Here is a 27,835-nt window from a genome sequence, read left to right on the forward strand (position 1 = left end):
TGACATATGATACACCAGGACTTTGTTCTGTCCATCAAATGACTTATCTTATTACGTCTCCTTCTATATTGGCGCATATTAATCTCTACTTTCCTTCTTTAAAAAAGTGGCAGGCTTTGCCATTGCATGGGTACACTTTCATGCATTTAATCAGATTCCTACTAAATGCACACTTAGGTTATTTCTAGTCTTTTATTTGAAAAATACTACAGTGGTCATGATTTCACCTAGATCTATGTGTTCATAAGTGAGACTATCTGTTGGATTTATTTTAGCAGCTGTTTATAGGACCACATGAAGATCCTGGTCCCCTTCGATGATATGACAAGCCTTGGCAGAATCTTCAGGCATGCATCTGAGCTGAGAGGTTGTACAGTATGAGCATAGAAGGAGACAAACGGAGCCCAGAGGCTGTCTGATCTGTTAATGGATTTGGGAAGTCACGAGGTGTGAGAAAAAGAGGAGGCCCAAATCCAGGCATATCTGAGACAATGAAGGAAATTCTGAAGTTCTTCTGTCTTCAGGGGCCTGGGCCTTATTAGGTCTAGCAGCCTCTCCAACCTCACTGAGGGAGGTAGCTGCTTTTCTTTTCAGGGGACATTTTCATAGGTAGGTATTTCAGGAGACTTAAGGTCATTCTGTTGCGATGGTGGCACAACCTGTGAGCCAAAAGACACACAAGGATATGGTTAATAAAGCCTAGAAGGTACCAGTTTTCTCAGCCTTGTGCTGGCAGGAGAGAGGAAGGTGAGGCCAGGCTGTGATTGGTCCATCCTGTGAAGTAAGGTCATATGGATTGGCCTAAGGATGGAGCAATCATTCAAGCTGATGATAAGCATTTATGGAAAGTCTCCTAATGGTAAGCGCTATGTGCCACGCTCTCTGGAAGGGAGATTTAGGACAGTTTTGTGCAACAAGTTGAAGGGGTTCATAAATAAATAAAAGGCCTTGCTCTCAAGAAGCTATAGTGTGGGATCCCAGTCTTCACCCTAGCGAGAGAAACATTTATATAAAGATGATTCAAGTTTTAGAGGTTGAGTTCCATAGTAATAGTCCAAACCATCAGACCTTCATGTTCCAAGGGTTCTGGGAATCCCCTGTTTATGAGTGTTCAGGAAAGGCTCAAAAGAGCAGATGAGACATAAGCTGATGCAGAAGGAAGGTCTGTTGTTCTTTAGTCGCTAAGTCGTGTCCATTCTTTTGCCACCCCATTGGCTGTAGCCCGCCTGGCCCCTTTGTTCATGGGATTTTCCAGGCAAGAATATTGGAGTGGGTTGCCATTTCCTCCTCCAGGGAATCGTCCCAATCAAGGGATCATACCTGAGTCTCCTGCATTGTAGGTGAATTCTTTATCACTGAGCCACCTGGGAAGCCCAGAGAGGAGGTTAGGTACCAGCAATAGCTTGGGAATAGCACAACCTTCTTTGAGATATCATGCAGATACAAGTGTCAGAAAATAATAATTAAGGAATACTTGAGGATTTCCTGATCAAGTGGGAAATAGTGGCTTTAGGAAACCCAGAACTAGGATTCCTTAAAATTCTGAAGGTAAAGGATAAGTTCTATCTGGAGGCTGGCTCAGGAAATGCATTGATTTTTCACTTATATTGTGGGTGAGGGTGGTTTTAGGGATCTTAAGCTCCTAGAGTGGTGTAGGAGTCATTCAGGACTGATCAGACAAAGGAGGTCTCATGACCTGTCTGAAACTCGGAGCAGGGATTGATGTCCATGGCTTTGAGATTGACTAGAATTGACCGAAACACGAAGGGCCAGTCCCAAGCAGCTTTGGGAATGTAGTGAATAATACAGATTTGGCTTCAAGGCCAAAGATAAAGTTCTTAGCTGGTTAAGCATTAGGCCATGTTCTAGAAATCAGGACATGAGGCAGAAGATGGTTGAATCAAACTATATAGTTGCACAAGTGTTTACCAAGCAGATTCTATCAGTCTTTTAAGGTCTAGTCCAAACTATTTTTTCCATGAAGTCTTTCCTGTCTACCTCTGAAGTCGTTCCTATCTACCATTTCCAATATATGAAAAACCCTTGGAAACTGCTTACATAATATGTAGTCATGAAGAGTATTTTCTCTCCCCATCCAAGTTACTAAATCACTCCAACTCTCCTAGATCAAAGATAGATAATATAACAAGTCTTAAAAGTCAAGGTTAGTGCCTTAAACATATCTGAATCCCCAGAGCACTCAGCCCAGTTCTGGGCAAACAAAAGGTATTCAATAAATATCTACTGTTTGATTCATCAACTATAGAGAAGGAGCATAACTGAAAAACTTTGAGAGCTAAAAAAAAATCTTATTTGAACATTTTACAAGGAGGGAATTCTGGGGGAGACTTGAAAGCTAAAGTATGAATGGGCCCAATATTTTCAGGAAAATGAAAGTGGAGCAGACAGCCAGATTCAGATCAGAGTTAATTGTTTAAGAGTTTTCAGGGTTAATTAAAAACTCTGGTTTCCTAACCACTAGCTCTGTGTACTTAGGCAAACTTAGTATCTTCAATTTCAGCTTCTCTGGCTATAAAATTTGCATGATAGCACACTTACAGAGGTATTATAAGGATCAGATGAGACTATGTTTGTCAATGTTTTATAAACTATAAAAGTTTATATGAACTTATTATTAACGGGAATTTCTATGGTTAGTGCTCAGTCACTCAGTCGTGTCTGACTCTGTGCGACCCCAAGGACAGTAGCCCACCAGGCTCCTCTGTCCATGGGATTCTCCAGACAAGAATGCTGGAGTGGGTTGCCGTTTCCTTCTCCATTTCTATGCTTAAGGGATCTTTTAACACTATAATGAGACCAATGTGCTGTAATTAATAGCACATTTTCCAAAAAATCTTGACATTATACTGTTGGTTATATTCCAATTGTTTTGGAAAGTTTCCATTTTGGTGGATGAGAGAGAGATTTAGAAACATATATGGACAATGTAGTGTTTGTGTTTACAGACTCTCTTTCTCGTCAGCGTTAAGACCAAGCGATATATTATTAAATTAATTAGAAATGTTCAGCTTTTGGCTGCACAGATGTAAATCAGGAATAATTGTTTCAATATCTCTATGGACCAAGGAGTGTGTCAGGGAGTGCACAGTGGGTGGAGCTTAAGTTCCTCTGCTTTCGGATAAAATGGTCTGGCTCTCACTTTATGGACCTCAGGATGCAGAGAAAATTGTTCTCACCTTCTGAGGTTTCTGTATAGAGCAGTAGACTGTGGCTGAATTCTCTTTCTTCTGAGGAACTGGAGTCTTTCCCTGTAACAGATCAACACCAGACTGTCCATAATCACCCAAAAAGAGTTTTCCAGAGATTTGCCCTCAGTCCTTGAGGTGAAGGAACACCTCTCCAGGTTCTGATTTCACACAGAGGGTGGCACTGCCTTAGTGCAGTGGAGACAGCACCTCTGTTTTCCCAGCACCTCCCTTATTTATGGCAGAAGATTGGGAGCTGAGGGATGGGTTCCTTTGCTTTGAGGGCCCCTGAGGTTGGTAAACATGGATAGAATCACAATTCTCTACCCACGCATCACTGTGTCTGTCCCCCAGTTTGGAGGGATTAGCCTTCCAGGATATTGGATGGTCCTCGAAGGGAAGGGCAAGGGAAGGTGTACTGATGAAAAGAGCTCACCGGCAAGTGAAGGAACACTTGAGTGTACACTGTTTCCCCTTCAACCGCAAGTGCTGGTGCCATGTTATCTGGAGTGACTTGATCGTACTCTGGTTGGCCCTCAGAGTCCGAGTCAAGTCCGGCGTCCTCCCGAGTGACTGAGTCACACACCTGGTCTCTTCCATTGACGGGCTGGTGCATCCCTGTCCTCTCCTCATCCTCCTCAGTCGTTCCATTGCTGTCAGAGCTGCTGTCGGAGGCGTGCCTGGCAGTCTTAGGGAAAGTGTCCAGCTTCTCATACCCTTGGGAAAGCATGGAGTATAGTGTGTGGCCAGCAGTGGGCTCTGGAACACATTGTTCAGGGCTGGTAAAGGATGTACCAGTACCCTCCTCTCTCTTGCTTTGTGTAAGGATTCAAGCTGCTCTGACTCCTACCCCAGATGAGGCCTAGAGAACTGGAGGAGAAGAAAGATGTTTTCCTGTCTTCCCTCATGGGGCTCCATTCCCCTCCCCCTTCCGCCTTTCTTTCAAGCACTCACTTATTCATTCATTTGATAAGCATTCATCGAGTGTGACATGTGATGGACTTAGCATCTCTCAGTGAGCAAAACTGGCCGTGTTGAATAAAGTTAACTAGGTATTCTGGGCAAACATACAGGTGAATTAGACCTGGTGTTGAAGGAGTACACTGTCTAGCTGGGAGTCAGATACATACATAAATCAAATTATGTCAGGCCAGCTCTGACAGTGTCATAGGAAAACTAGGAGAAAAGTGTGTGAGTGGACATAGTCTCCAGTTCAGGAGCAGAGAAGAGCTTATGAAAGGACGGAATTAAGGTGGGCCTTCACACTGGGACTTCGATGAGTGAAAGTGGATTCTTGGTGGAAAGAACAGCATAATTAAAGGCAGATATGAAACTTGAGGCACCCTCTCTTTTGGGAAAGGATGATATTTAAAATATTTAGCAACCACCTGGTTTGGGCATAGGACAATCAGAATGGGTGGCTGCTTTAAACAACTGGGTGGACCTCTACTGCCTTTAGGGCATATCAATCGATCCATTTGATCTACATGTAGAATAATAATGGCTTACACTTTTTAGGTGCCAACTGTGTGTCAGGCAGTGTTCTAAAAACAATGCTTTTCATGAACAAATTCATTCAACCTGCATAAAACCTCATTAAGCATAGATAATAACTATCCTTATTTATGTTTCACAGGTTAAGAAACGGAGCACATTAAGGTTGAATATTTGCCCAAGTTTAAGTGGGAGGGCCAGGATTTGAATGCAGGTAGTCTGGTCCCTGATGTTCTTACCTGCTACTCAATACTTCCCCCTAGGAGTTTTACATAGGAAAAAAGTAGACTAAAGGTGACCTGGCCCAATATTGAGTGATAATAGTACTTATCTACCTGGGAAGCCAGGTAGTGCTAGTGGTAAAGAACGTGTCTGCCAGTCCAGGAGACACAAGACATGCAGGTTCGATCCCTGGGTCAGGAAGATCCCCTGGAGAAGGAAATGGCAAGCCACTCCAGTATTCTTGCCTGGAGAATCCCATGGACAGAGGAAGCCCCAGCTTCTGCGTCCATGGGGTCTCAAAGAGTCAGACATGTCTGAGCCTCCCTACCCCGACACACAGAGTTATCTCCTAGTGAGTGCATACTGTGGACTCCCTGTTGTCCCTTGCAGTCCTCACAGCAATGCTGAGAGGTTGCTGCCCTCATTTTGCAAAGTAAGGAAACTAAGGTTTAGAGACTGAAATGCCCAAGATCACTAAAAAGGAGGAGAGCTAAGATTGAAACACAGCATTATCTGACCTCAGATCTTATACACCTGGGAATTCCCTGGTGGTCCAGTGGTTAAGAATCTGTCTTCCAACTGGGGGATGCAGGTTGGATCCCTGGCTGAGAAACTAAGATCCCACAGGTCACAGGGCAACTAAGCCTGTGCACCACAACTCCTGAACCCATGCTCCACAACTAGAGAGCCTGCATACCACAAACTGCAGAGCCCACATGCTCTGGAGCCTGCACCACAGCTAGAGAGAAGCCTGTGTGCCATGACGAAGATCCAGCATCTGCAACTAAGACCTAACGCAGCCAAAAATAAATACATAAATAAATATTAAAGAATTTACACACATGACCACTAGGTTACCTTGTCTTTTGAATAACAGACAAAGACCACAAGGAGCCATTGATGGTTATAGAACAGTTATAAATGGGCTTTGCAAAGTGAGATCAGAAGGGCTAAAAAGGAGAAAATCTGAAGAGTGAATGGCTAGTTAGGAAACTATCATAATATTTTAGAGAAGAAGTTACAAGGAATGGGAATGTCTGTTAATAAAGACTTGTTAAGGTGTATCTGTAGAATGGAATAAATGAGAGTCAGTCTTAATTTACAATTAAGTTAAAAAAGCAGACTCAGAAAAATGTGATAGATTACTCTCGCATATGCGATCAAAGGAAAAATATACAGCTTGTAAATGCATGAAAATGCTCTCAAAGGATGTAAACATACATATATCTTACCAAAGGGGTCTTTTCAGGGAAATACCCGGGCATTGGGATTTAGAAGGAGGGGATTATTTATATATATTTTTTTAATTTTATTTTTTAACTTTACAATATTGTATTGGTTTTGCCTTAAAGCAACATGAATCTGCCACAGGTATACACGTGTTCCCCATCCTGAACCCTCCTCCCTCCCTGTACCATCCCTCTGGGTCGTCCCAGTGCACTAGCCCCAAGCATCCAGTATCGTGCATCGAACCTAGACTGGCGACTTGTTTCATATATGGAGACAGCAAAAGAGACACTGATGTTTAGAACAGTCTTTTGGACTCTGTGGAGGAGGGGATTATTTTTAATTTATACCATGTGAATATTTGACTTTTCAATTAAAAAAAAAGAACCTATTCAATAAAACAAAAAATTGGTGACAGCATGAACTCAGGCAGTGGCAGAGTCTTTAGAGAAAAGGCAGCTGAAGCGATAACGGAGGAATGAAAGAAACAGGACTTGGGCACTGAGGAGAGGTGCTGGGGGAGGCAGGAGGGCCATGGATGGCAGTGGTGTCCCTAGTACTTTTTCACTCTTCCTCTTGTGCCCAGGATGCCAAGGAAGGAGACTTCAGGCTAGCGGAGACCAAGATTTTTTTTAAAAGAAGGGTTTGACTGAGTGGCCAGGGTTTGGGGATTCCTTAGAACTCCAGAACTCCAGAGTTCAAGGTGGCAATTTAGAACACTGAGATTCCAGGGTGGGAGAGTAGGGTACAGGCATCTCAGCTCTCCATCCCAAAGCTTAGCAGAACAGCTCCACTTTTACATGCATTGTACTTTTGGGATGTTGCCTAATATTTTGTTTGAAGAAAGCATTCCTTAGCTTTTTCAAAAACCAAAAAACCACTGCCTCAGTAATACTCTTGGGTAATAGGTAACTAGAAAGTCTTATGAATTTTAATTTCAATGAAGTGTTAATTTTGCTTCTGTCACAGATTTACTATTGCATCTGGTCTTTGTTTCTCCATTCTTGGAGTGGAGCCAATAACTTCATCCTCATCATGGGGCACACTGCAGTAATGACAGTCAATGCCTGAGGAATCCTAGAGATGCCAGAGGACAGACAACTTTCCTTAGCTCTGTTTACCATCTTTCAGGAGTCCAGCCTCCTTGTGTCTTTTGTTCCCCAAATCACCTTCCTTTAGCACGTTGCTTCTCAAACTTGAACAGTTTTGTGATTCACCTACAGATCTTGTTAAAATACAGATTCATGTTCAGTGTTATGGGGTGATGCCCAAGATTTGCATTTCTAACGAGCTCCTGGGGACACTCATGTTGCTGGTCACACATGCAGATCATGCTCTGGAGCTTCCATGTGGCCTGAGGCCCCAGTCTGTGTCATTGGTGACATATTACCTGGTGTGTCAACTGAGGTCTCAGCTTGACTGGAACTGAAAGCTGGGGCTGACCCTGGGAAACCAAGTTAGAGAAGGAGTGTCAACAGGGCTGTGAGAGGAGAGAGTCTCTGATTTTGTGAGAGTCAGAGGAGAGGGAGAGAGATTTCTGAAGATGTAGACAGGGAAAAGGCTTTTGGGAGGAAGGTGAACCCTGATGTGAGTACAAGCCCACAGGAAGGGATGGCCAGAGTCTAGGGTCATTTTCAGCTGAGGAGACTGCTCTGCAGCCTCCTGCCATCTCTCTGGAAGGGACAGCTATAATCCCTCTGTGGTAGCCACTTATCAGTTTGGTTTGCTGACTCACAGTAATTCTTCCAGGGACCCTGTGTTCTAACCAATCTATTCTTCCTGGAAACTACTCCATCTCCCTTCAATATTCCAGAAAGAGCTGCCAATCACAAAAGTTCATCTTATTGCCCACAGTGATTAGTCCAAGCAATTGTCACATGACTTCAGTGGAGCCAATCAGGTTTCTAAGGTTCTTCAAATTTGAGTTGGTGGGGAAACATCTTTCTCCCCGTCCTGGTGTCTGAACTACTAGTACATGTGAGTCTGGAGCTACTAGCTGCTCTGTTTTGGTACATTTTACCCACCCTGCCCTTCAGTTGGCTGAAGAAAGAGAGCTAAGCTGGCTCAAAGGGAAAAATAGGGATGAAAGATGGAGCGCTCTAGTGACTTTGGAGTCTCCGGTGATGTTTGTCTCTAGGCCAGCTCTTCTCTTCCTTCCCCAAAGACTGACCATATAAGCCCTCATATAACAACTCACTCCCCTTGTGCTTCTCCTCACCCTTTTTTGTCTAAGCTAGTTTGAGTTGGGTTTCAATTATTTGCAACTAAAGAGCCCCCACTGACACCCCTCCCTGATCGCTCTGAGAAGAAATGAGGTCTTGAGAGAGAAGGGGATCATAAGAGGACAAGGACGTCTCCAAAGGTCCCAAGGAAATGGCCTAGTGCTGGCAGATGTCACTGAGCTCAGAAACTCACATTGTCTTTGTTGCTTCCAAAAGCACCAGCCAGAGATCCCAAGGCTCAGAAGGATGAAAAGAACCACCAGGGAGAGCCCGATCCAAAACTCTGTGCTTCTCTCAGGTCCTGTGAAGAGGAATTGGGGGATATTAGTATAAGTAATAACAAGAGAATTAGGGCAAACTGTGGACAGAACAGAATGGCCATCCTACCTGTCTCTTAAAATCCCACACTATTGCAGAAAATATTCCTTTTCATTCATTCATTCTACAACTGTGTATTGAGCAGTCATCCTCTAAGCAAGAAATTATAGCAGTAAGGCAGGCGCCGCCCCTGATGGAGAGGTTTATCTTGCCCAGCATCACAGGGAACCTGAGCTGGGACTTGAATGTGGGCTGCCAGACTCTAAAACACCCTTATCCATCACACCACTGCCCTTCTCTAAAAACAGCATAAGAAGAGTTCTAGGTAGTGAGTCCAGAGTACTATTGATCAGAGCTCTAACCCCATTTGCCAGTCACAGCCTGACTCAGCATTTTCACACCCTGGGTAAATTTCCTTTTTTCCCCCTTCTGCTTCTCCTTAGGGAAGAGCAGAGCACAGAATGTTGAATCTCAATTCTGCTTTTGCTGTGTGATCTTGGTTAGTATGACTGAAGAATTAAACTATTTAATTTAAATTAATTAAAATTTAAATTTAAAAACAGTTACTCAATTCCTAATTGAAAAACTGTTAAGTATATTTGGAACAAGTTGGATATAAATATATTTTTTCAATGGCAAATTTTATGAAATCTGAATCCAGATCAAGTACTTCCTATGAGAATTTAGCATCTTCATTGAGATGTGCCATAAGGGTAAAGTACATCCTGGATTTCAAAGGCTTCATACAAACTGAAATGCAAATTATGTTATGAATAATTCTTTGTATTGATTACATGTTGAAGGATGATATTTTGGATATGTTGGGTAAAATAATATATGTGATTAAAATTAATTTTACCTTTGCTTTTGCCTTTTCCATATGACTTAAAAATTTAAATTACCTATGTGACTTTTATATAGAGAAGGCAATGGCACCCCATTCCAGTACTCTTGCCTGGAAAATCCCATGGATGGAGGAGCCTGGTGGGCTGCAGTCCATGGGGTTGCTAGGAGTCAGACACGACTGAGCGACTTCACTTCACTCACTATGTGACTTTTGTTATATTTCTATTGGCATGTGCTGCTTTAAAGACTCTCACTCTGCTTGCTGCACTTCATAAAGAACCACTCGGAAGGAAAACTCTTGGGTCCAAGGACCCCTCTGAGGTTTGGCTGAACAAAGATGGGGAGCAACCTGGACAGAGGTCCCTAGAAAGAAACTGCTGGGAGCTGTTGCTGACAGGGTTGCTGGCTGTGCAGGTGAAGTTGGGGTGTTTTTCTCCACTTCTCCAGGACATGCTGAGGTGAGCGCCCCCTTGGGAAATGACAGCTCCTTTAGGCAGAGGGGTCCATCCATATGTCACATTGTGTACACTGTCCTCCACTGAGCATGTCAGGCTGACCTTGCAGATGCTGTCCTTTGTGAGCCTGAGGCTCCTCATGACATTTGGCTTCTTCAGCCTCTCTGTGTGAGGAGAAAGGCAGACCAGATGTGGAGTCAGGCCTGCCTACTGGGAAGGGACCATTCAAAATATATTCATGAAGTTATGTGTTGACACTGCCTTAGGGCTGGGAAGGTTCACCTGGCCTTTCCTTTGGTTGCTATGAAATCTCAGCTTATCACTTGATGCTCAGATATGTGAAATAGAGGAGTTAATGAAAGGTGAAAAAACATACCGCATCATTCTATATGGTATACCGCAAAGAACAAGCAAACCAATCAGCGCAGATAAGCACAATGCTTCCACCTGCCCTGAGACCCTCCAAGGCTTACATTCTGAGGTCCCATCATCGAATTTGTTTACTTACACAAGATAAGGAATACAGAAAGGAGAGCAGAACACTGTCACAGAGTAAGTACTTAATAAATACTAGCAATTTTAAAAGCAACATATGGCTGGCACCCTTTGTTCCCAGTTTCTTATTCCTTTTACTAGGTTTTCTTCCTGCTTCTTTGATATTTGAGTCACAGTAGGCAACAATAGATGTGAACTAGCTGACTTATGTATTTTAACAGCATCATGGATTGTGACTCCTTTCCCAAGTACTGAGACACCAAGATGCCCACGCATGAAATAGGTTGACCATGTCTGAATGGTACAGGTGAAGGAGCTGGCAAATACAGATTACACAAACTGTCCAGCCAAGCTCCAGTGAAGCCCAAGGTGGAGGAGGGAGACTGTGAGTTCTGTCCCTCACACTTAGGGAAGGTGAGTACCCTTCCAAGCTCTTGGAGCTCACAGGAAGACTTTCTCCACAGTCTTCTATGATTTTATCCCAGCCAGCTTTGCCTTTATACAAAATTGCAATGTTCTATAAAAATACAGGTTGGAGAGTTCCTGGTCCCACCATCAATGAAGGACAGGGCAAGTACTGAAAGTTGCTTGGTTGAGGGTTAACTGGAACTCTCTTCTAGGCTATATATACCATATAGCCTAGAAGAAGAGGGCTCCGAGCAGGGAGATTTTGCCTATCTGCTGGTTGTATTGTCCTCCCGTGAACTGACTGGTGTGAACTGAGTAGTCGTCCTAGTGGTCTGAGGCATTTTGTAGGAGGAGGGAGGTGGGATAGGAAGCAAAGAGAGAAATCTTTCAGGAAAGGAATCTAATGATGGGTGTTCAACTCAGAAACTCACGGTAAATGCGCAGATTGATGTGCTTCACACTGGCAACTCTGGCATTTGAGCACAAGTAAGCTTGGTAGAGGCCAGCGTGCTCCATCTTCAGCTGGACAATCTTTAGAGAGTAGTCTTGGCTCGAGACCCACACTGTGTTCTGATCTGGATCCTTGAACTCAATGAGCTGATTGGCTGTTGCTTCTTCTCTCCACTCTTTGCTGATAATAGACGTGTTAAATATCCAGACAACATTGTCTATGTGCTGACTGTCCAGGAGTGCCAAGGACAGGGTGATGGACTCTCCCAGGACCCCCAGAACCGTCTTCCCCATTGGTCCTCCTCGGGAGGCTCCTAGATCTGTAGTCAGAGATGAGATATTGCAAATTCAGCCACTGGTCCTGACCCTTTGACCCTCAGCCTGCCTGAAGGGACTTAAGTCCCAGAGACCCTCCTGCCCAGGATCCCTTCCCCCGCTTTTCTGATGAGGCATCCCTGCTGCTTTCACATGGCCACTTGTCATGCACAAGTAAGCACCTGGCTCTGCCCAGTGCATACCCAGGCCTCTCCTGCCTCTCTGCCCTTTTGAGGACACCCTAGGAGACATCCCTACCCCAGCAAAGAGCAATCTAGATTTCTGCATCTATACTTTCTTTCCGTCTCTCTGCAGACTCTTAGGGTTTCACAGTGCCCTGGGAGTGCCTAAGTCCCCTGTCAGTCTCTCTTAGCCTCTTGAGGGTAAAGAAAAAGGAATCTGCAAGTCTGTTCTCTTACCTTGCTACTTCATCTGTGTCCTGCCAGAATCCTGGGGTTTAGACTCTATAGCTGCTTAGACTATTTCTGGGCCTTAGTGGAGCCAGTTACCTGTACAGAACTGCGAGACATGGACAGGGTGGGAGCTGCTCTGGCTGACCGGGTTCTTGGCTGTGCAGGTGTATGGTAGGTCTGCATCACAGGGCAACCAGGAGATGGTGAGAGTAGGGTGCCCCCAGGATTCAGAAGCATGAGGATCCCTCGAAGTCCATTTGTACTGGATATCTCCCCCTGCCCCCTCCACAGAGCATACCAGGGTGATGGTACAGGAGGCGTTCTCAGACACGTTCACAGACTGTATGGTGACTTGGGGCTCCTGCAGCTGTTCTGCAAGGACAATGGCAATGAAAATACTCTGACTGCTTCCCCAGCAGGAAAGGGCTAAAGAGAAAAGATGGGGATGGTAGAGCAGCAGAGGGAGGAAGGGAGAGGCCAGCACTGTCTGTTCCTGTGGGAAGTTTTTCTTTCTTTTTTACTTAGTTTCCCACAAAGGTTGAGTGCCTTTCCTCTGTGCTTACCTAGTACCCTCTACAGGGGTTATCACTGTGACTCAACATGATGATAGTCTGAATACTCTCTCTCCCCCACCAGTCTGTGAATTCCTCAAAGACAGAGCCAGAATCCATACCTGAACATCCAGCACCTGCCTGACCCATGAAAGGCACTCATGAATCTGGTAAATATTAATAAATGAATGAATTGAGCTAGCCTCAGACTCTAGGGAGTTGGAAGCTCTGCGTCTATAATTTGAGTTGCCCTTGCTTTTGGTCTAAATTTGGAACCCATTTTGGTTTCGAACTTTTTCCCTGGTCCTCTCCTTCCCTTTTGTGCCACCTCCTCTGTTCACAGTGTGTGTGTGTGTGCGTGTGTGTGTGTAAGTTCACTTTCTTTTTTTTTTGGAATAGGCAATATATAAAATTGAAATTGCAAAGATACAAAAGGTATACACACACACACAAAGAAACAAGCTCTCTTGCCCCTAGCCACCTAATTTTTCTCCTTACGAATTATTGTTCCTGGAGGGAATTAATGCTATGAATTTCTTGTTGATCTTTTCAGAGATATTCTAGTTATAGATACATGTATGATAGCATATTATACATATAGTCCTGAAGCTTTAAAAATTTTTAATAATATATTTTGGAAATTGTTGTATATTAGTATATATTAAGTTGGTTCTTTCTGTTTCTCTTAACTGCATAGAATTCAATTTCCTTAATATACACAGAGCTCCCTACAAATCAGTAAAAAAGGTCAAATGATATGATAGAAAAATTAAGCCATAGGCTTAATTTTGTGCCCCCTCCAAATGCATATGTTGAAGTCTTAACCCCCAGTACCTTGGACTGTGATTGAATATAGAACTGTATTTGGAAACAAAGATAATTAATTTAAAATCAAGTCATTAGGATGGTCCCTAGTCCAACATAACTGATGTCCTTAAAAAAAAAGTTGCAGGATATAAAATTAACACACAGAAATCCCTTGCCTTCCTATACACTAACAATGAGAAAATAGAAAGAGAAATTAAGGAAACAATTCCATTCACCATCGCAATGAAAAGAATAAAACACTTAGGAATATATCTACCTAAAGAAACAAAAGACATATATATATAGAAAACTATAAAACACTGATGAAAGAAATCAAAGAGGACACAAATAGATGGAGAAATATACCATGTTCATGGACCAGAAGAATACATATAGTGAAAATGAGTATACTACCCAAAGCAATCTATAGATTTAATGAAATCCCTATCAAGCTACCAATGGTATTTTTCAGAAAACTAGAGCAAATAATTTCACAATTTGTATGGAAATACAAAAAACCTTGAATAGCCAAAGCAATCTTGAGAAAGAAGAATGGAACTGGAGGAATCAGCCTGCTTGACTTAGGGCTCTACTACAAAGCCACAGTCATCAAGACAGTATGGTTCTGGCACAAAGACAGAATTATAGACAATGGAACAAAATAGAAAGCCCAGAGATAAATGCACGCACCTATGGACACCTTATCTTTGACAAAGGAGGCAAGAATATACAATGGGGAAAAGACAAACTCTTTAACAAGTGGTGCTGGGAAAACTGGTCAACTGCTTGTAAAAGAATGAAACTAGAACACTTTCTAATACCATACACAAAAATAAAGTAAAAATGGATTAAAGATCTAAATATAAGACCAGAAACTATAAAACTCCTAGAGGAAAACATAAGCAAAACATTCTCTGACATAAATCACAGCAGGATCTTCTATGACCCACCTCCCAGAATGGAAATAAAAGCAAAAATAAACAAATGGGACCTAATTAAACTTAAAAGCTTTTGCACAACGAAGGAAACTATAAGCAAGATTTAAAGACAGCCTTCAGAATGGGATAAAATGATAGCAAACAAAGTGACAAAGAATTAATCTCAAAATGTACAAGCAGCTCCTGCAGCTCAATTCAAGAAAAAAAATGATCCAGTCAAAAAATGGGCCAAAGAACTAAACAGACATTTCTTCAAAGAAGACATACAGAAATGGGCCAAAGAACTAAACAGACATTTCTCCAAAGAAGACATACAAATGGCTAACAAACACATGAAAAGATGCTCAACAACACTCATTATCAGAGAATTGCAAATCTAAACCACAATGAAGTACCATCTCACGCCAGTCAGAATGGCTGCTATCAAAAGTCTACAAAACAATAAATGCTGGAGAGGATGCAGAGAAAAAGGAACCCTCTTACACTGTTGGTGGGAATACAAACTAGTACAGCCACTATGGAGAACAGTGTGGAGATTCCTTAAAAAACTGGAAATAGAACTGCCAAACGACCCAGCAACCCCACTGCTGGGCACACACACCAAGGAAACCAGAATTGAAAGAGACCCGTGTACCCCAATGTTCATCACAGGACTGTTTACAATAGCCAGGACATGGAAGCAACCTAGATGTCCATTGGCAGAAGAATGGATAAGAAAGCTGTGGTATATATACACAATGGAATATTACTCAGCCATTAAAAGAGTGCATTTGAATCAGTTCAAATGAGGTGGATGAAACTGGAGCCTATTATACAGAGTGAAGTAAGTCAGAAAGAAAAACACCAATACAGTATACTAAAGCGTATATATGGAATTTAGAAAGATGGTAATGATGACCCTATATGTGAGACAGCAAAAGAGACACAGATGTAAAGAACAGTCTTTTGGACTCTGTGGGAGAAGGTGAGGGTGGGATGATTTGAGAGGGTAGCGTTGAAACGTGTATATTATCATATGTGAAGTGGACCACTGGTCCAGGTTCAATGCATGAGACGGTGCTCAGGGCTGGTGCACTGGGATGACCCAGAGGGATGGGATGGGGATAGAGGTGGGAGGGGGGTTCTGGATGGGGAACACATGTGGGCCTGTGGCTGATTCATGTCGATGTTTGGCAAAAACCACTACAATATTGTAAAGTAATTAGCCTCCAATTAAATAAATAAATTAATTAAAATTAAAAAAAACTAAAAAGGAGACTGAGATAAAGACAATACAGCCAGAGACAACCATCTGAGGACATAGGGAAAGAAGGTGGCTGTATGCAAGCCAAGGAAAGAGGCCTCAGAAGAAACCAAACCTGCTGACATCTTAACCAACCTTCTGACTTGTGAAAAAAAAATAAATCTTTCTTGTTTAAGTCACTCGGTCTGTGCTGTTTTGTTATGACAGCCCTAGCAAACCAATACAGACTTTTGCACCAGACCTGGGGTGCTATATGACAAATTCCCAAAAATGTTGAGGTGACTTTGGGATTGATTAATGGATAGAAGCTGGAAGAGTTTTAAAATGCATGTGAGAAAAAGCCTAGACTGTCTTCAAGAGACTGTTCATAAAAATAGGGATGTTAGGGTTAGGTGATTCTGGTAAGAGCTTAAAAGGAAAGAAGACAGCTGTAGAGAAAGCCTCTATTATCTGAGAGATAGACATATATTATAATCAACATAACAATGGTAGAAATATAAACATTAACGGTATTCCCGGTAAGGTATTAGTTGAAAATGAAGAACATGTTATTGGAGGAAAAGTGATACTTACTATAAAGCAGCAAAGAACTTAGACAAATTGTGTTCTACTTTTGAACATTTAAGTGATGAACTTATTGTTCAGTTAAGGAGATCTCCAAGCAAAGCGCTGAGGGCACTACTTGTTTTCTCCTTTTGTGCTGTGCTTAGTCGCTCAGTTGAGCCCGATTCTTTGCGACACCATGGACCATAGGCTGCTAGGCTCCTCTGTTTGTGGAATTCTTCAGGCAAGAATACTGGAGTGGGTTGCCATGCCCTCCTCCAGGGGATCTTCCCAACCCAGGGATTGAACCCAGGTCTCCTGCATTGCAGGTGTATTCTTTACCAACTGAACTACCCCAGAAGCCTGTTTTCTCCTTTTGCTAATAGTAAAATGTCAGAAAGGAAAGATAAATTGAGGAAGGAATTGTTAAGCAAGAGAAACCAGAATTTGAAGATTTGGAAAAGTCTCAGCCTAGCTATTTTGCAAAAAAAAAATGAGAATTTGTGTCTGGAGAAAACACTGAGAGTATGGATAGACAATGGTGTGATTCATGGATCCAATTAACTATCCAAGTAGAAATTCTGCCAGCTTGGACTAAACAGACAGAGATGGCGCTAAATGAAGGAAGGCTATCAGATTTGGGGGGTTTTCAAGAATGAGCCAGTAGAGATATCTAGCTGATATCATCCTTTATCCTTGAGGAAAAGAGGAGAATGACCCCATGGGAAGTTCAGAGGTTAATGGGTCTGCCACTGGCATCATGGGCCTAAAGGATGTAGGCCCGGGGAGTGTTGGTGGGGGTGGTTCTTGAACCTTAAAAAGATGTGGTACTCAGTCATAAAAAAAAAAGAAAGAAATAATTCCATTTATAGCAACATGAATGGGCCTAGAGATTGTCATACTGAGTGAAATAAGTCAAACAGAGAAAGACATCATATGATATTGCTTATACATGGAATCTTAACAATGAACTTATCTGTAAAACAGAAATAGAGTTACAGATGTAAAAAATAAACTTCTGGTTACCAGAGAGGGTGAAGGATAAATTAGGAGATTGGTATTGACATATACACAGTATTACATATAAAATAGATTAACGAATAGGGACCTACTGTATAGCACAGGGACTCTACTCAATATTCTGTAAAGGCCTATATGGGAAAATAATCTAAGAAGAGTGGATATACATACATGTGCAACAGATTTACTATGCTGTACATCTGAAACAAACACTACATTGTAAATCAACTATACCCCAATAAAATTTTTAAAAATCTAATGGAATTTGCCTTAATAGGGTTAGACTTGCTTGGGACCTGTGACCCCTTTCTTCTTTCCAATTTCTCCCTTTTGGAATGTAAATGTCTATCATGTCCCTGTGCCAACATGAAAGCAGGTAACTTGTCTGGTTTCACAGGTCTATAATTGGAGGGGAATTTTGCCTCAAATCTCACTTACATATGATTTAGATGATATCTAGATAAGATTTTGAATTTGATGATGGAATGAGTTAAGACTTTGGGGGCTGTTGAGATGAGGCGAATGTACTTTGTGACAAAGACAAGAGTTTTGGGGACCAGAGACCACAGTGCTATTTTTATTTTTATTCAGTGGGATGAATAAAAATTCCTATGTTGAAGTCATAATCCCTAGTGCCTCAGAATGTGGCTGTATTTGGAGACAGAGCCTTTAAAGAGATAATTAAGTTAAAGTGGGGTTGTAATGTGGGCCTTAATCCAGTACGATTGGTGTCCTTGTAAAAAGAGGCGAGTAAGACACAGACCGTGCAGACAGAGGGACACCATGTGAAGACACGCCAAAATGGTGGCCATCTGCAAGCCAAGGAGTGAGGCTCAGAAGAAATCAAGCTCGCTGACACCTTGATCTCAGGCTTCAACCCTCCAGAATTGTGATAAAACGAATTTCAGTTGTTTAAATGACCCAGTCTGTGATATTTCGTTATGGCAACTCTAACAAGCTAATACAGATGGATAAAGGATATTAACAGAGAGAAAAATCCAAATGGCTCTTAACCATATTTTGGTTGTTTTTTACTCTTGACATCTGTATTTATATTGGGTGAAAATGGCCAATATCATTGCTCTCTTCATCTTAGATAAAAATAAAAGGTCAAAGCTCACACTCGCTCTTTAGAACTCACCATAGATATATAAGATGAATCTCTCATTGAAGTCTTCAGATCCCTTTTGGTTTATCCGGGCTTTGTATGAACCAGCATCTTTCAGAGTCAGCTTGTTAATAGACAAAGAGTTGTTTTTTGGGATGTTTATTCGCCCTTTGTAGCTTTTGTCTAAAAACAAAATCTCTCCACTTGGGAATGCTAAAACCAAAGCGTCTTTGGGACCACTCCAGGTGATTTGCTCAATTTCTGCATCCACTGAAATGTTGAGGGAGAGAATCACTGAACCCCCTACAATGGCTTTCACCACTGTTGAGGCTGAGTCTTTTTCAGAGGCTCCTTGCCCTGCAGAGACAAAAGAGGGACTTGGAGAAGCAGCTGGGATCCTCTAGCCAGCATTCATTCATTTGTTTGTTTATTCATGCATGCATGCACGCAGTCATTCATTCATTATAAAAACACATGCTGATAATAAATGCTAGATGTTGAGAAATGAGATGATATTTTGTCCGCCCTCCCTCTAGATCCATTGCTTAGCAAAGTTATTCATTCACTCACCTGACGTTCTCTCTCATGAATGTAGCTACAATAATCAGTACAAAAGACTTTATAGGCTTCTATTCCACAAAGAAATGAGAATAGTGACTTTGGATGAATTTCTGAATTTCCCTGAGAATTAGTTTACTCATCTATAAGCTAGAAATGTCCCACCTGTACCATCTTCCTCCAGAAATGTGTTAGAGATGAAATAAAATCAGGTTGCTGTAAATCATAAAGGACTAATGAAGTAAAAAAGCAGCACCTTAAAAAAAAAAAAAAAAAACCAAGGTGTATTGATGGGTGACTAAACTGGTGGATAAATGAATAGGTGTGTGATATACCAAGAAAAGTAAAACCCCAATGGGAGAACTGAGATGGGAGGTATCTGAATGTTCACTGCAAAATACTTTCCAGTTTTCTGTATGTTTGAGAGTTTTCATAATAAAATATTGGGAACAAAAAAAGCATCTTTCACCTCTATTATCACCTTACCTTTTCCTAAATGTCCAGGGAATCTCTAACTTAACTTTGGCATGGCCAGGAAAATCTGGTCTATCCTTAGAAAAAAGACTTGGGGTTGGGAATAGTAGGTAGCATTGATTAAGCACCTGATTTCCTCTTCTCAGGAAAGACTCAGATCGCTGATAACCATTATTTCCAAGGCTTCCAGAGGCCTGACATTTGGCTACAGCAGCTTATTTCCTTGGAGAGGCCTTGCGTGTTCTGCTGAGTGACTCCAGCTTGGATTCCCAGATTCCAGGCTTCTAAGGCTCTCAAGAGTGCTTAACCCTAGACTAAGTCAGATGGGTTCAGGACTCAGACTATTCCCACCAGGAATTTTGGGTCGAAAAATATGTAGAGAGGGGTGGTCCTTAGATAGCGGAGTAATAGGATGGGGAGACCACTTTCTCCCCAACAAATTCATCAAAAGAACATTTGAACGCTGAGTAAATTCCACAAAACAACTTCTGAATGCCGGCAGAGGACATCAGGCACCCAGAAAAGCAGCCCATTGACTTTGTAAGGAGGTAGGAAAAAATATAAAAGATAAAAAGAGAGACAAAAGAGGTAGGGACCGAGCTCCATCCCTGGAAGGGAGTCTTAAAAAAGAGAAACATTTCCAAACACCAGGAAACACTCTCACTGCCGAGCCTGTGGTGAGCCTTGAAACCACAGAGGGCAACATAACCGGGAGGAAAAATAAATAAATAATTAAAACCCACAGATTACCTGCCCAATGGTAACTCCCCCAGCAGAGAAGCAGCGCAGACACCTGCATCTGCCACTAGCAAGCAGGGGCTGGGCAGGGAGGAGTGGGCTACATTGCTTAGAATAAGGACAGGGCCTGAATGCTCTGAGGGCAATCTGAGGGAACTAAATTGGGCTAGCAAACCAGACTGTGGGATAGCTACCACGTGAAAAGCCCTAACATAAGACACTGCCAGGCCTGCTCACAGAACAAAGGACTGAACAGAGCTAGCTGGCTGCAGATCATCCCCCTCCTGTGACAGGCAGCCAGAGCCAGAAGGGGGCAATCACGGCCCCAGAGAGGCATTATCTACCAAGCTGCAAGCATGCTTCATTGTTAACCAAGACTTCTTGGGTCAACATCCGCCTGAGAAGGTGCGCCGGATGTACACCCAGAAAACCAAGCAGCAGGGACAGGGAAGGCGATAAGTTGCAGCAACCAGGCTCGCCAAACACCTGGTCATCTGAGCTGCTCTGAGCTGGGAAGGGCACAAAATGCAGGCCCAACTGAGTCTGCGCCTCTGAGGAGTACCCGAGTGCCTGAACCTGAGTGGCTTAGACCTGGGAGGTGTATGCAGCCCAGGGCCAGCCTTAGACAGTTCCCGGCAGAGCAACCTAGAGCCTAAGCCTAAGCTGTGAGAGGTGGCAAACCTAGTGTGGCTGAAATACTGCAAGCACACACCAATGTTATTTGTTTGCAGCGTCCCTCCCTCCCCACAGCAAGACTGAACAAGTGAGCCTAAGAAAAGTGTCCACCACCGCCCCCTTGTGTCAGGGTGGAAATTAGACACTGAAGAGACCAGCAAACAGAAGAAGCTAAAACAGAGGGAACCTCCTTGGAAGTGACAGAGGCAATAGATTAAAACCCTGTAGTTAGTACCCACTACATAGGAAGGGGCCTATAGATCTTGAGAAATATAAGCCAGATCAAGAAACTATCCAAAAATAAACTGACCCCACACTGCCCACAACAACACCAGACAAAGTCCTAGATATATTTTTACTATCATTCTTTAATTTAAAAATTTTTTTAAGTCCTCTATTATTCCTTTAATTTTCATTTTCATAACCTACTATTACTTTGCAAAAAAAAAGAGAGACCCTATTTTTTTTAAAAGCAAATTCATATATATATATTTTATAATTTTTGTGACTTTTTTTTCTTTAATATTGTATTTTTGAAAATCCAACCTCTACTGTAGATTTTTAATCTTTGCTTTTTGGTATTTGTTATCAATTTTGTACCTTTAAGAACCCAATCTTCAGTACCCATTTTTACTTGGGAGTGAGATTACTGGCTTGACTGCTCTTTCCCTCTTTGGACTCTCTTTTTTCTCTACCAGGTCACCTCTATCTCCTCCCTCCCCCTTCTCTTCTCTACCCAACTCTGTGAATCTCTTTGCGTGTTCTGGGCTGTGGAGAACACTTAGGGAACTGGTTACTAGCTGGATCTGTCTCTCTTCTTTTGATTCTTCCCTTTATCCTCCTGGCCACCTCTGTCTCCTTCCTCCCTCTTCTCTTCTCTGTGTAACTTCGTGAATATCTCTGAGTGGTCCAGACTGTGGAGCTCACATAAGGAAGTGATTACTGGCTAGCTTGCTCTCTCCTCTTTTGATTCCACTTCATCTCATCCTGGTCACCTCTATCTCCCTCCTCCCTATTCTCTTCTCCATGTAACTCTGCGAACCTCTCTGGGTGTCCCTCACTGTGGAGAAACTTTTCATCTTTAACCTAGATGTTTTATCAATGGTGCTGTATAGATGGAGAAGTCTTGAGGCTACAGTAAAAGTGAAACTGAAAACCAGAAGCAGGAGGCTTAAGTCCAAATTCTGAGAACACCAGAAAACTCCTGACTCCAGGGAGACTTCAACATAATAAAAGCTATATATGACAAACCCACAGCAAACATTATCCTCAATGGTGAAAAATTGAAAGCATTTCCCCTAAAGTCAGGAACAAGACAAGGGTGCCCACTCTCACCACTACTATTCAACATAGTTTTGGAAGTTTTGGCCACAGCAATCAGAGCAGAAAAAGAAATAAAAGGAATCCACATTGGAAAAGAAGAAGTAAATCTCTCACTGTTTGCAGATGACATGATCCTCTACATAGAAAACCCTAAAGACTCCACCAGAAAATTACTAGAGCTAATCAATGAATCTAGTGAAATTGCAGGATATAAAACCAACACATAGAAATCCCTTGCATTTCTATACACTAATAATGAGAAAATAGGAAGAGAAATTAAGGAAACAATTCAATTCACCATTGCAACGAAAAGAATAAAATACTTGGGAATACATCTACCTAAAGAAACAAAAGACCTATATATAGAAAGAAATCAAAGAGGACACTAATACATGGAGAAATATACCATTTTCATGGATTGGAAGAATCAATATAGTGAAATTGAGTGTGCTACCAAAAGCAAGCTATAGATTTAATGTAGTCCCTATCATGCTACCAATGGTATTTTTCATAGAACTAGAACAAATAATTTCACAATTTGTATGGAACTACAAAAAACCTCGAATAGCCAAAGCAATCTTGAGAAAGAAGAATGGAACTGGAGGCATCAACCTGCATGACTTCAGGCTCTACTACAAAGCCACAGTCATCAAGACAGTATGGTACTGGCACAAAGACAGAAATATAGATCAATGGAACAAAATAGAAAGCCCAGAGATAAACCCACACACCTATGGACACCTTATCTTTGACAAAGGAGGCAAGAATATACAATGGGGAAAAGACAAACTCTTTAACAAGTGGTGCTGGGAAATCTGGTCAACCACTTGTAAAAGAATGACTAGAACACTTTCTAACACCATACACAAAAATAAACTCAAAATGGATTAAAGATCTAACTGTAAAACCAGAAACTATAAAACTCTTGGAAGAGAACATAGGCAAAACAGTCTCTGACATAAATCACAGCAGGATCCTCTATGACCCACCTCCCAGAACATTGGAAATCAAAGCAAAAATAAACAAATGTGACCTAATTAAAATTAAAAGCTTCTGCACAACAAAGGAAACAATAAGCAAGGTGAAAAGACAGCCTTCAGAATGGGAGAAAATAATAGCAAATGAAGTAACTGACAAAGAATTAATCTCAAAAATATACAAGCAACTCCTGCAGCTCGACTCCAGAAAAATAAAGGACCCAATCAAAAAATGGGCCAAAGACCTAAACAGACATTTCTCCAAAGAAGACATACAGATGGCTAACAAACACATGAAAAGATGATCAATATCACTCATTATCAGAGATATGCAAATGAAAACCACAATGAGGTACCATTTTATGCCAGTCAGAATGGCTACAATCCAAAAGTCTACAAGCAATAAATGCTGGAGAGGGTGTGGAGAAAAGGGAACCCTCTTACACTGTTGGTGGGAATGCAAACTAGTACAGCCACTATGGAGAACAGTGTGGAGATTCCTTAAAAAACTGGAAATAGAACTGCCCTATGATCCAGCAATCCCACTGCTGGGCATACACACTGAGGAAACCAGAAGGGAAAGAGACACGTGTACCCCAGTGTTCATCGCAGCACTGTTTATAATAGCCAGGACATGGAAGCAACCTAGATGTCCATCAGCAGATGAATGGATAAGAAAGCTATGGTACATATACACAATGGAGTATTACTCAGCCATTAAAAAGAATACATTTGAATCAGTTCTGATGAGGTGGATGAAACTGGAGCCTATTATACAGAGTGAAGTAAGCCAGAAGGAAAAACACCAATACAGTATACTAATGCATATATATGGAATTTAGAAAGATGGTAACGATAACCCTGTATACGAGACAGCAAAAGAGACACTGACGTATAGAACAGTCTTATGGACTCTGTGGGAGAGGGAGAGGGTGGGAAGATTTGGGAGAATGGCATTGAAACATGTAAAATATCATGTATGAAACGAGATGCCAGTCCAGGTTCAATGCACGATACTGGATGCTTGGGGCTGGTGCACTGGGACGACCCAGAAGGATGGTATGGGGAGGGAGGAGGGAGGAGGGTTCAGGATGGGGAACACATGTATACCTTTGGTGGATTCATTTTGATATTTAGCAAAACTAATACAATTATGTAAAGTTTAAAAATAAAATAAAATTAATTAAAAAAATTAAAAAAAAAAGAATATATTTGAATCAGTTCTAATGAGGTGGATGAAACTGGAGCCTATTATGCAGAGTGAAGTAAGCCAGAAAGAAAAACACCAATACAGTATACTAACGCATATGGAATTTAGAAAGATGGTAACAATAACCCTGTATGCAAGACAGCAAAAGAGACACAGATGTATAGAACAGTCTTTTGAACTCTGTGGGAGAGGGCAAGGGTGGGATGATTTGGGAGAATGGCATTGAAAGATGTATAATATCATATGTGAAACGAATCGCCAGTCCAGGTTTGATGCATGATACAGGATGCTCAGGGCTGGTGCACTGGGATGACCCTGAGGGATAGTATGGGGAAGGAGGTAGAAGGGGGGTTCAGGAAGGGTAACGCGTGTACACCTGTGGTGGATGCATGTTGATGTATGGCAAAACCAATACAATATTGTAAAGTAATTAGCTTCCAATTAAAATAAATAAATTTATATTAAAAGAAAGAAAGAAAGAAAGAAAAATATGTAGAGAATGTTGGAGAGAGTGGAGAGGCCAAAGAATAGCTGGGAAGGATGGGAAAATTTGAAGTATGTTCTTAAAGCTTAAAGGTCACAGAAAACATAGATGCAGAGTAGAGCCTGGTGCAGGCCAGGGGAGTGGTTTCTGTTCAGACCCCCATCAGCTGAGCACTTGGACCTTCTGGAGAGGCTGCCAGGTAGGACACAGGACTAGACACCCTGGATGTGAAGGGGTCTGTTCAGGTAGACTCTGGGGCAGATTCAGAAGACAGAAGCTCAGCTGATGTTATGGTGATTTGGTTGCCTAAAAGAGAGCTCTTGTCATCCAGAACACCCTGCTTATGATTGCTACGTGTGTATTAGGCACTTTGTAGAAATCATTCATTTGAATTCTCAAAATTAATCTCATAAGAAGCCCTTTTTTTTCTGATAAGGAGCTGAAATTTAGAGTTTAAGCCACTTGCCTGAGATTACAGGGTTGATCAGTGGCAGAACCCAGATTCTGGGTAGATGATACCCTGGGGTATAGAGGCTGGAAGCACTGACTACCCCATCCTGGGAGCCCATAAGGTGGTAGATCTTGGCTGGGAGCATATGAATATGTCTTGACCTTGTCTGTCCTCACAGCAATGGTAAACAAAAACTCACACATGTCAGTGGGAGGAGGAGCAAGATGTGGTTCCTACAGGTCAGATCTTATTGCAGCAAGCAGTGCTACATAGGTCCCATAGAGGAGTTGCAGGTATCATCCATCTTATCTTAAACTACATTGTTTGACAAGTTATTAAAGGGAAGGTTTAAAGATTTTGATAACTGAATTTGACTTGCCCATCCTTTAATATTTATTGAATAATGTACTTATAACAGTGATTATTATAATAACAAACACAGCTTCCACCAGCTGTATGCCAAGCACTTACACATACATCCTTAATCTATAAAACAGTCTTGCATAGTACATTTTATTGTTTGTATTCTACACTTAAGAAATAGAGGCTCACACACCTGATAAATGATGGAACAAGGACTTAATTTTGAATATTCCTTATATTAAACCTGGGGGCAGGGGGTTGGACTTGTTCACGCTACTGCCTCCTAAGTTCCTGAAATCACTCCTTGGAAACACAGAAGAATCAAGAAAACTGCCTTCTAGACCAAAACAGTGAGGCTTGAGGTCGCCCTAACTGGTGGTGTCAGGCAGAGGGAGATGCCCTGAACTGTTTGAAATTCACTGTGTTGACCATCTGGATGCCATTGAATGTGGCTAATTCCAGGTTTATCCAACACAACCAGGAAGCACCCCAAGAGTTGAGTGTGAATATAAATAGCTTTGCTGCTACCTGTGTTCTTATGGTGAACAAAGATGAAATAGAAAGTGAAGACAGGTTAGACTGAAATCCAGCCTGAGGTCTAGGGTCCCTCTACCCCTACACATGCATCTGAGAGTTTTCTAGAATTCTCCTCACTGCTCGGCCACTAACTTCATCCTTACTGCTGTCAGGCCCTTAGTGCTCCTGCATTATCCTCTCTAAATCCCTGATGAGGAAGCAGAATTCCAGAGGGACAGTAGCTACCACTGTGTCAGTGGTTGAGACCCTTTCTGGGTACTGGGTCAGCTCTGCCCACTGGAGAGAGGTGGCTCAGGCCATGCTCCTGAGAAAAGTTCCCAGAAACTAGCAGAAATTGGGCCTTCATGGGGAGGTAGAATGTTGGGGAGAAAGGATATTCAGATAGAAGCCAACTAGCTGAGGGCCACCAGACCATCTTGAGATCCCCAGTGAAGCCTCCAAACATGTGATAAACAAGGCAGGATATAAAAAGAAGCTCCAGCAGTCCTATCTGGAGAAGGCAATGGCACCCCACTCCAGTACTCTTGCCTGGAAAATCCCATGGACAGAGGAGCCTGGTAGGCTGTAGTCCATGGGGTCGCGAAGAGTCAGGCACAACTGAGCGACTTCACTTTCACTTTTCACTTTCATGCATTGGAGAAGGAAATGGCAACCCACTCCAGTGTTCTTGCCTGGAAAATCCCAGGGATGGGGGAGCCTGGTGGGCTGCCATCTATGGGGTTGCACAGAATCGGACACGACTGAAGCGACTTAGCAGCAGCAGCAGTCCTATCCCTCCCTTGGAAACTGGTAGGTGATTTGTTATCAGGACAAGTTTCTGGTATCCCTCTGCAGGTCTTACCCACATTGCATAGGGAACAAACTCATTGTGCAGCATTTCTTATCCTGAAAATGTAAGAGCAAGAGGAATAGAGTCTGAACCTGGGGTTATTTGAGTCTGGGGCTAGAAATTCACCTACTCATGGTGTGTAACTATGTATATTCACACACACACACACACACACAGCTCACAGTAAGGTGGAACCCGCAGAAAAATTACCAAAAGGAGACAGTTTCCTGGTTTTAACAACTAGTGCTGTGTGCCATGCTCAGTTGCTCAGTCATGTCTGAATCTTTGTGACCCCAAGGACAATAGTCCACCAGGTTCCTCTGTCCACAGAATTTTTCAGGCAAGAATGCTGGAATGGGATGCCATTTCCTCCTGTAGGAGCTCTTTCCAGCCCTGGGATGGAACCCACAGCTCTTGCGGCTCCTGCATTGGCAGGCAGATTCTTTACCACTGTGCCACCTGGGAAGCCCTTAAATAACTAGAATCCCCAGAAAAAATGTGACCAGCTTCACTGGAATACCAGTGGCCACAGTGTGGACTTACCCAAGAGCAAGAAGAGGAGAAGGGTCCATAGATAGGGAGAGAATACGTGTGGTTGACTCTTCGGTGGCTTATTGGAGAAAGGTTGCGGAGCCCAGTCATCTGTATGTCTCCTTGGGCTCGCCATGATGATCTACTTTCAGATCATGGGCTGAAGGAGGAAGCACTTACCACAGCTTCCGCAAACTGTGTGTGTGTGCATGTCCCAGCGAGGGCTGTTTATACCGAGCACCACAGACTCCTCCCATATGCTCAGGCTGGGGTAGAGCTCCAAAGTCTATTATAAACCTTTACAGTACTTGCAAACCTATAACCGGCATAACTTGCTTCAGTCTCAGGAGACTTAGGTTCTAAACTTGGCTCTGAAATGCCCCTTAAAGATCTCTACCTCCAGG

General features: G+C 42.4%; 2 protein-coding genes across 12 annotated transcripts in view; one reads left to right on the forward strand and one right to left on the reverse strand.

The window, feature by feature from the left end:
* The window catches only part of CD244 (CD244 molecule), an 83,473-nt gene extending 66,756 nt beyond the window's left edge, over positions 1–16,717 (forward strand). The window contains exons 11-12 of one of the 2 annotated variants that reach the window (XR_009493598.1): positions 9,133–9,993; positions 12,708–16,717. The gene's annotated coding sequence lies outside the window, so the exon portion shown is untranslated. Of the gene's footprint in view, positions 1–9,132; positions 9,994–12,707 lie in introns of those variants that run through there. The other variant, XR_009493596.1, reaches the window with a different exon arrangement.
* Positions 132–27,586, reverse strand: LY9 (lymphocyte antigen 9). 10 transcript variants are annotated; one of them, XM_005203510.5, is made up of 10 exons: positions 27,444–27,578; positions 18,315–18,638; positions 12,168–12,443; positions 11,325–11,663; positions 9,885–10,154; positions 8,565–8,672; positions 7,540–7,593; positions 3,643–3,923; positions 3,198–3,269; positions 132–659 (listed from the first exon to the last, which is right to left on the reverse strand). In XM_005203510.5, exons 1-10 carry the CDS (start codon positions 27,565–27,567, stop codon positions 591–593), a joined length of 1,917 nt encoding a protein of 638 aa, XP_005203567.1. In that variant the 5' UTR covers positions 27,568–27,578; the 3' UTR covers positions 132–590. The 10 variants fall into 10 exon arrangements, with proteins under 10 accessions (XP_005203567.1, XP_010801069.1, XP_010801068.1 ...); XM_010802767.4 differs by having other exon boundaries at positions 3,793–3,965; XM_010802766.4 differs by having other exon boundaries at positions 3,643–3,965.
* Positions 27,587–27,835: the final 249 nt, after the last annotated feature.

This window comes from Bos taurus, chromosome 3 (assembly GCF_002263795.3).
Source record: "Bos taurus isolate L1 Dominette 01449 registration number 42190680 breed Hereford chromosome 3, ARS-UCD2.0, whole genome shotgun sequence".
NCBI lineage: Eukaryota > Metazoa > Chordata > Mammalia > Artiodactyla > Bovidae > Bos > Bos taurus.

Bases quoted from the DNA above. Each gene is read 5' to 3' on its own strand.
- LY9 (XM_010802766.4), bottom strand. From the start codon at position 27,567: ATGGCGAGCCCAAGGAGACATACAGATGACTGGGCTCCGCAACCTTTC. The intron at 10,155-11,324 runs GTGAGTTTCTGA...CTCCTCACACAG, and splicing joins CATCAATCTGCGCATTTACC to AGAGGCTGAAGAAGCCAAAT. The intron at 7,594-8,564 runs GTGAGTTTCTGA...TTGGTTTCCCAG, and splicing joins TTGGAAGCAACAAAGACAAT to GGTCAGCCCCAGCTTTCAGT.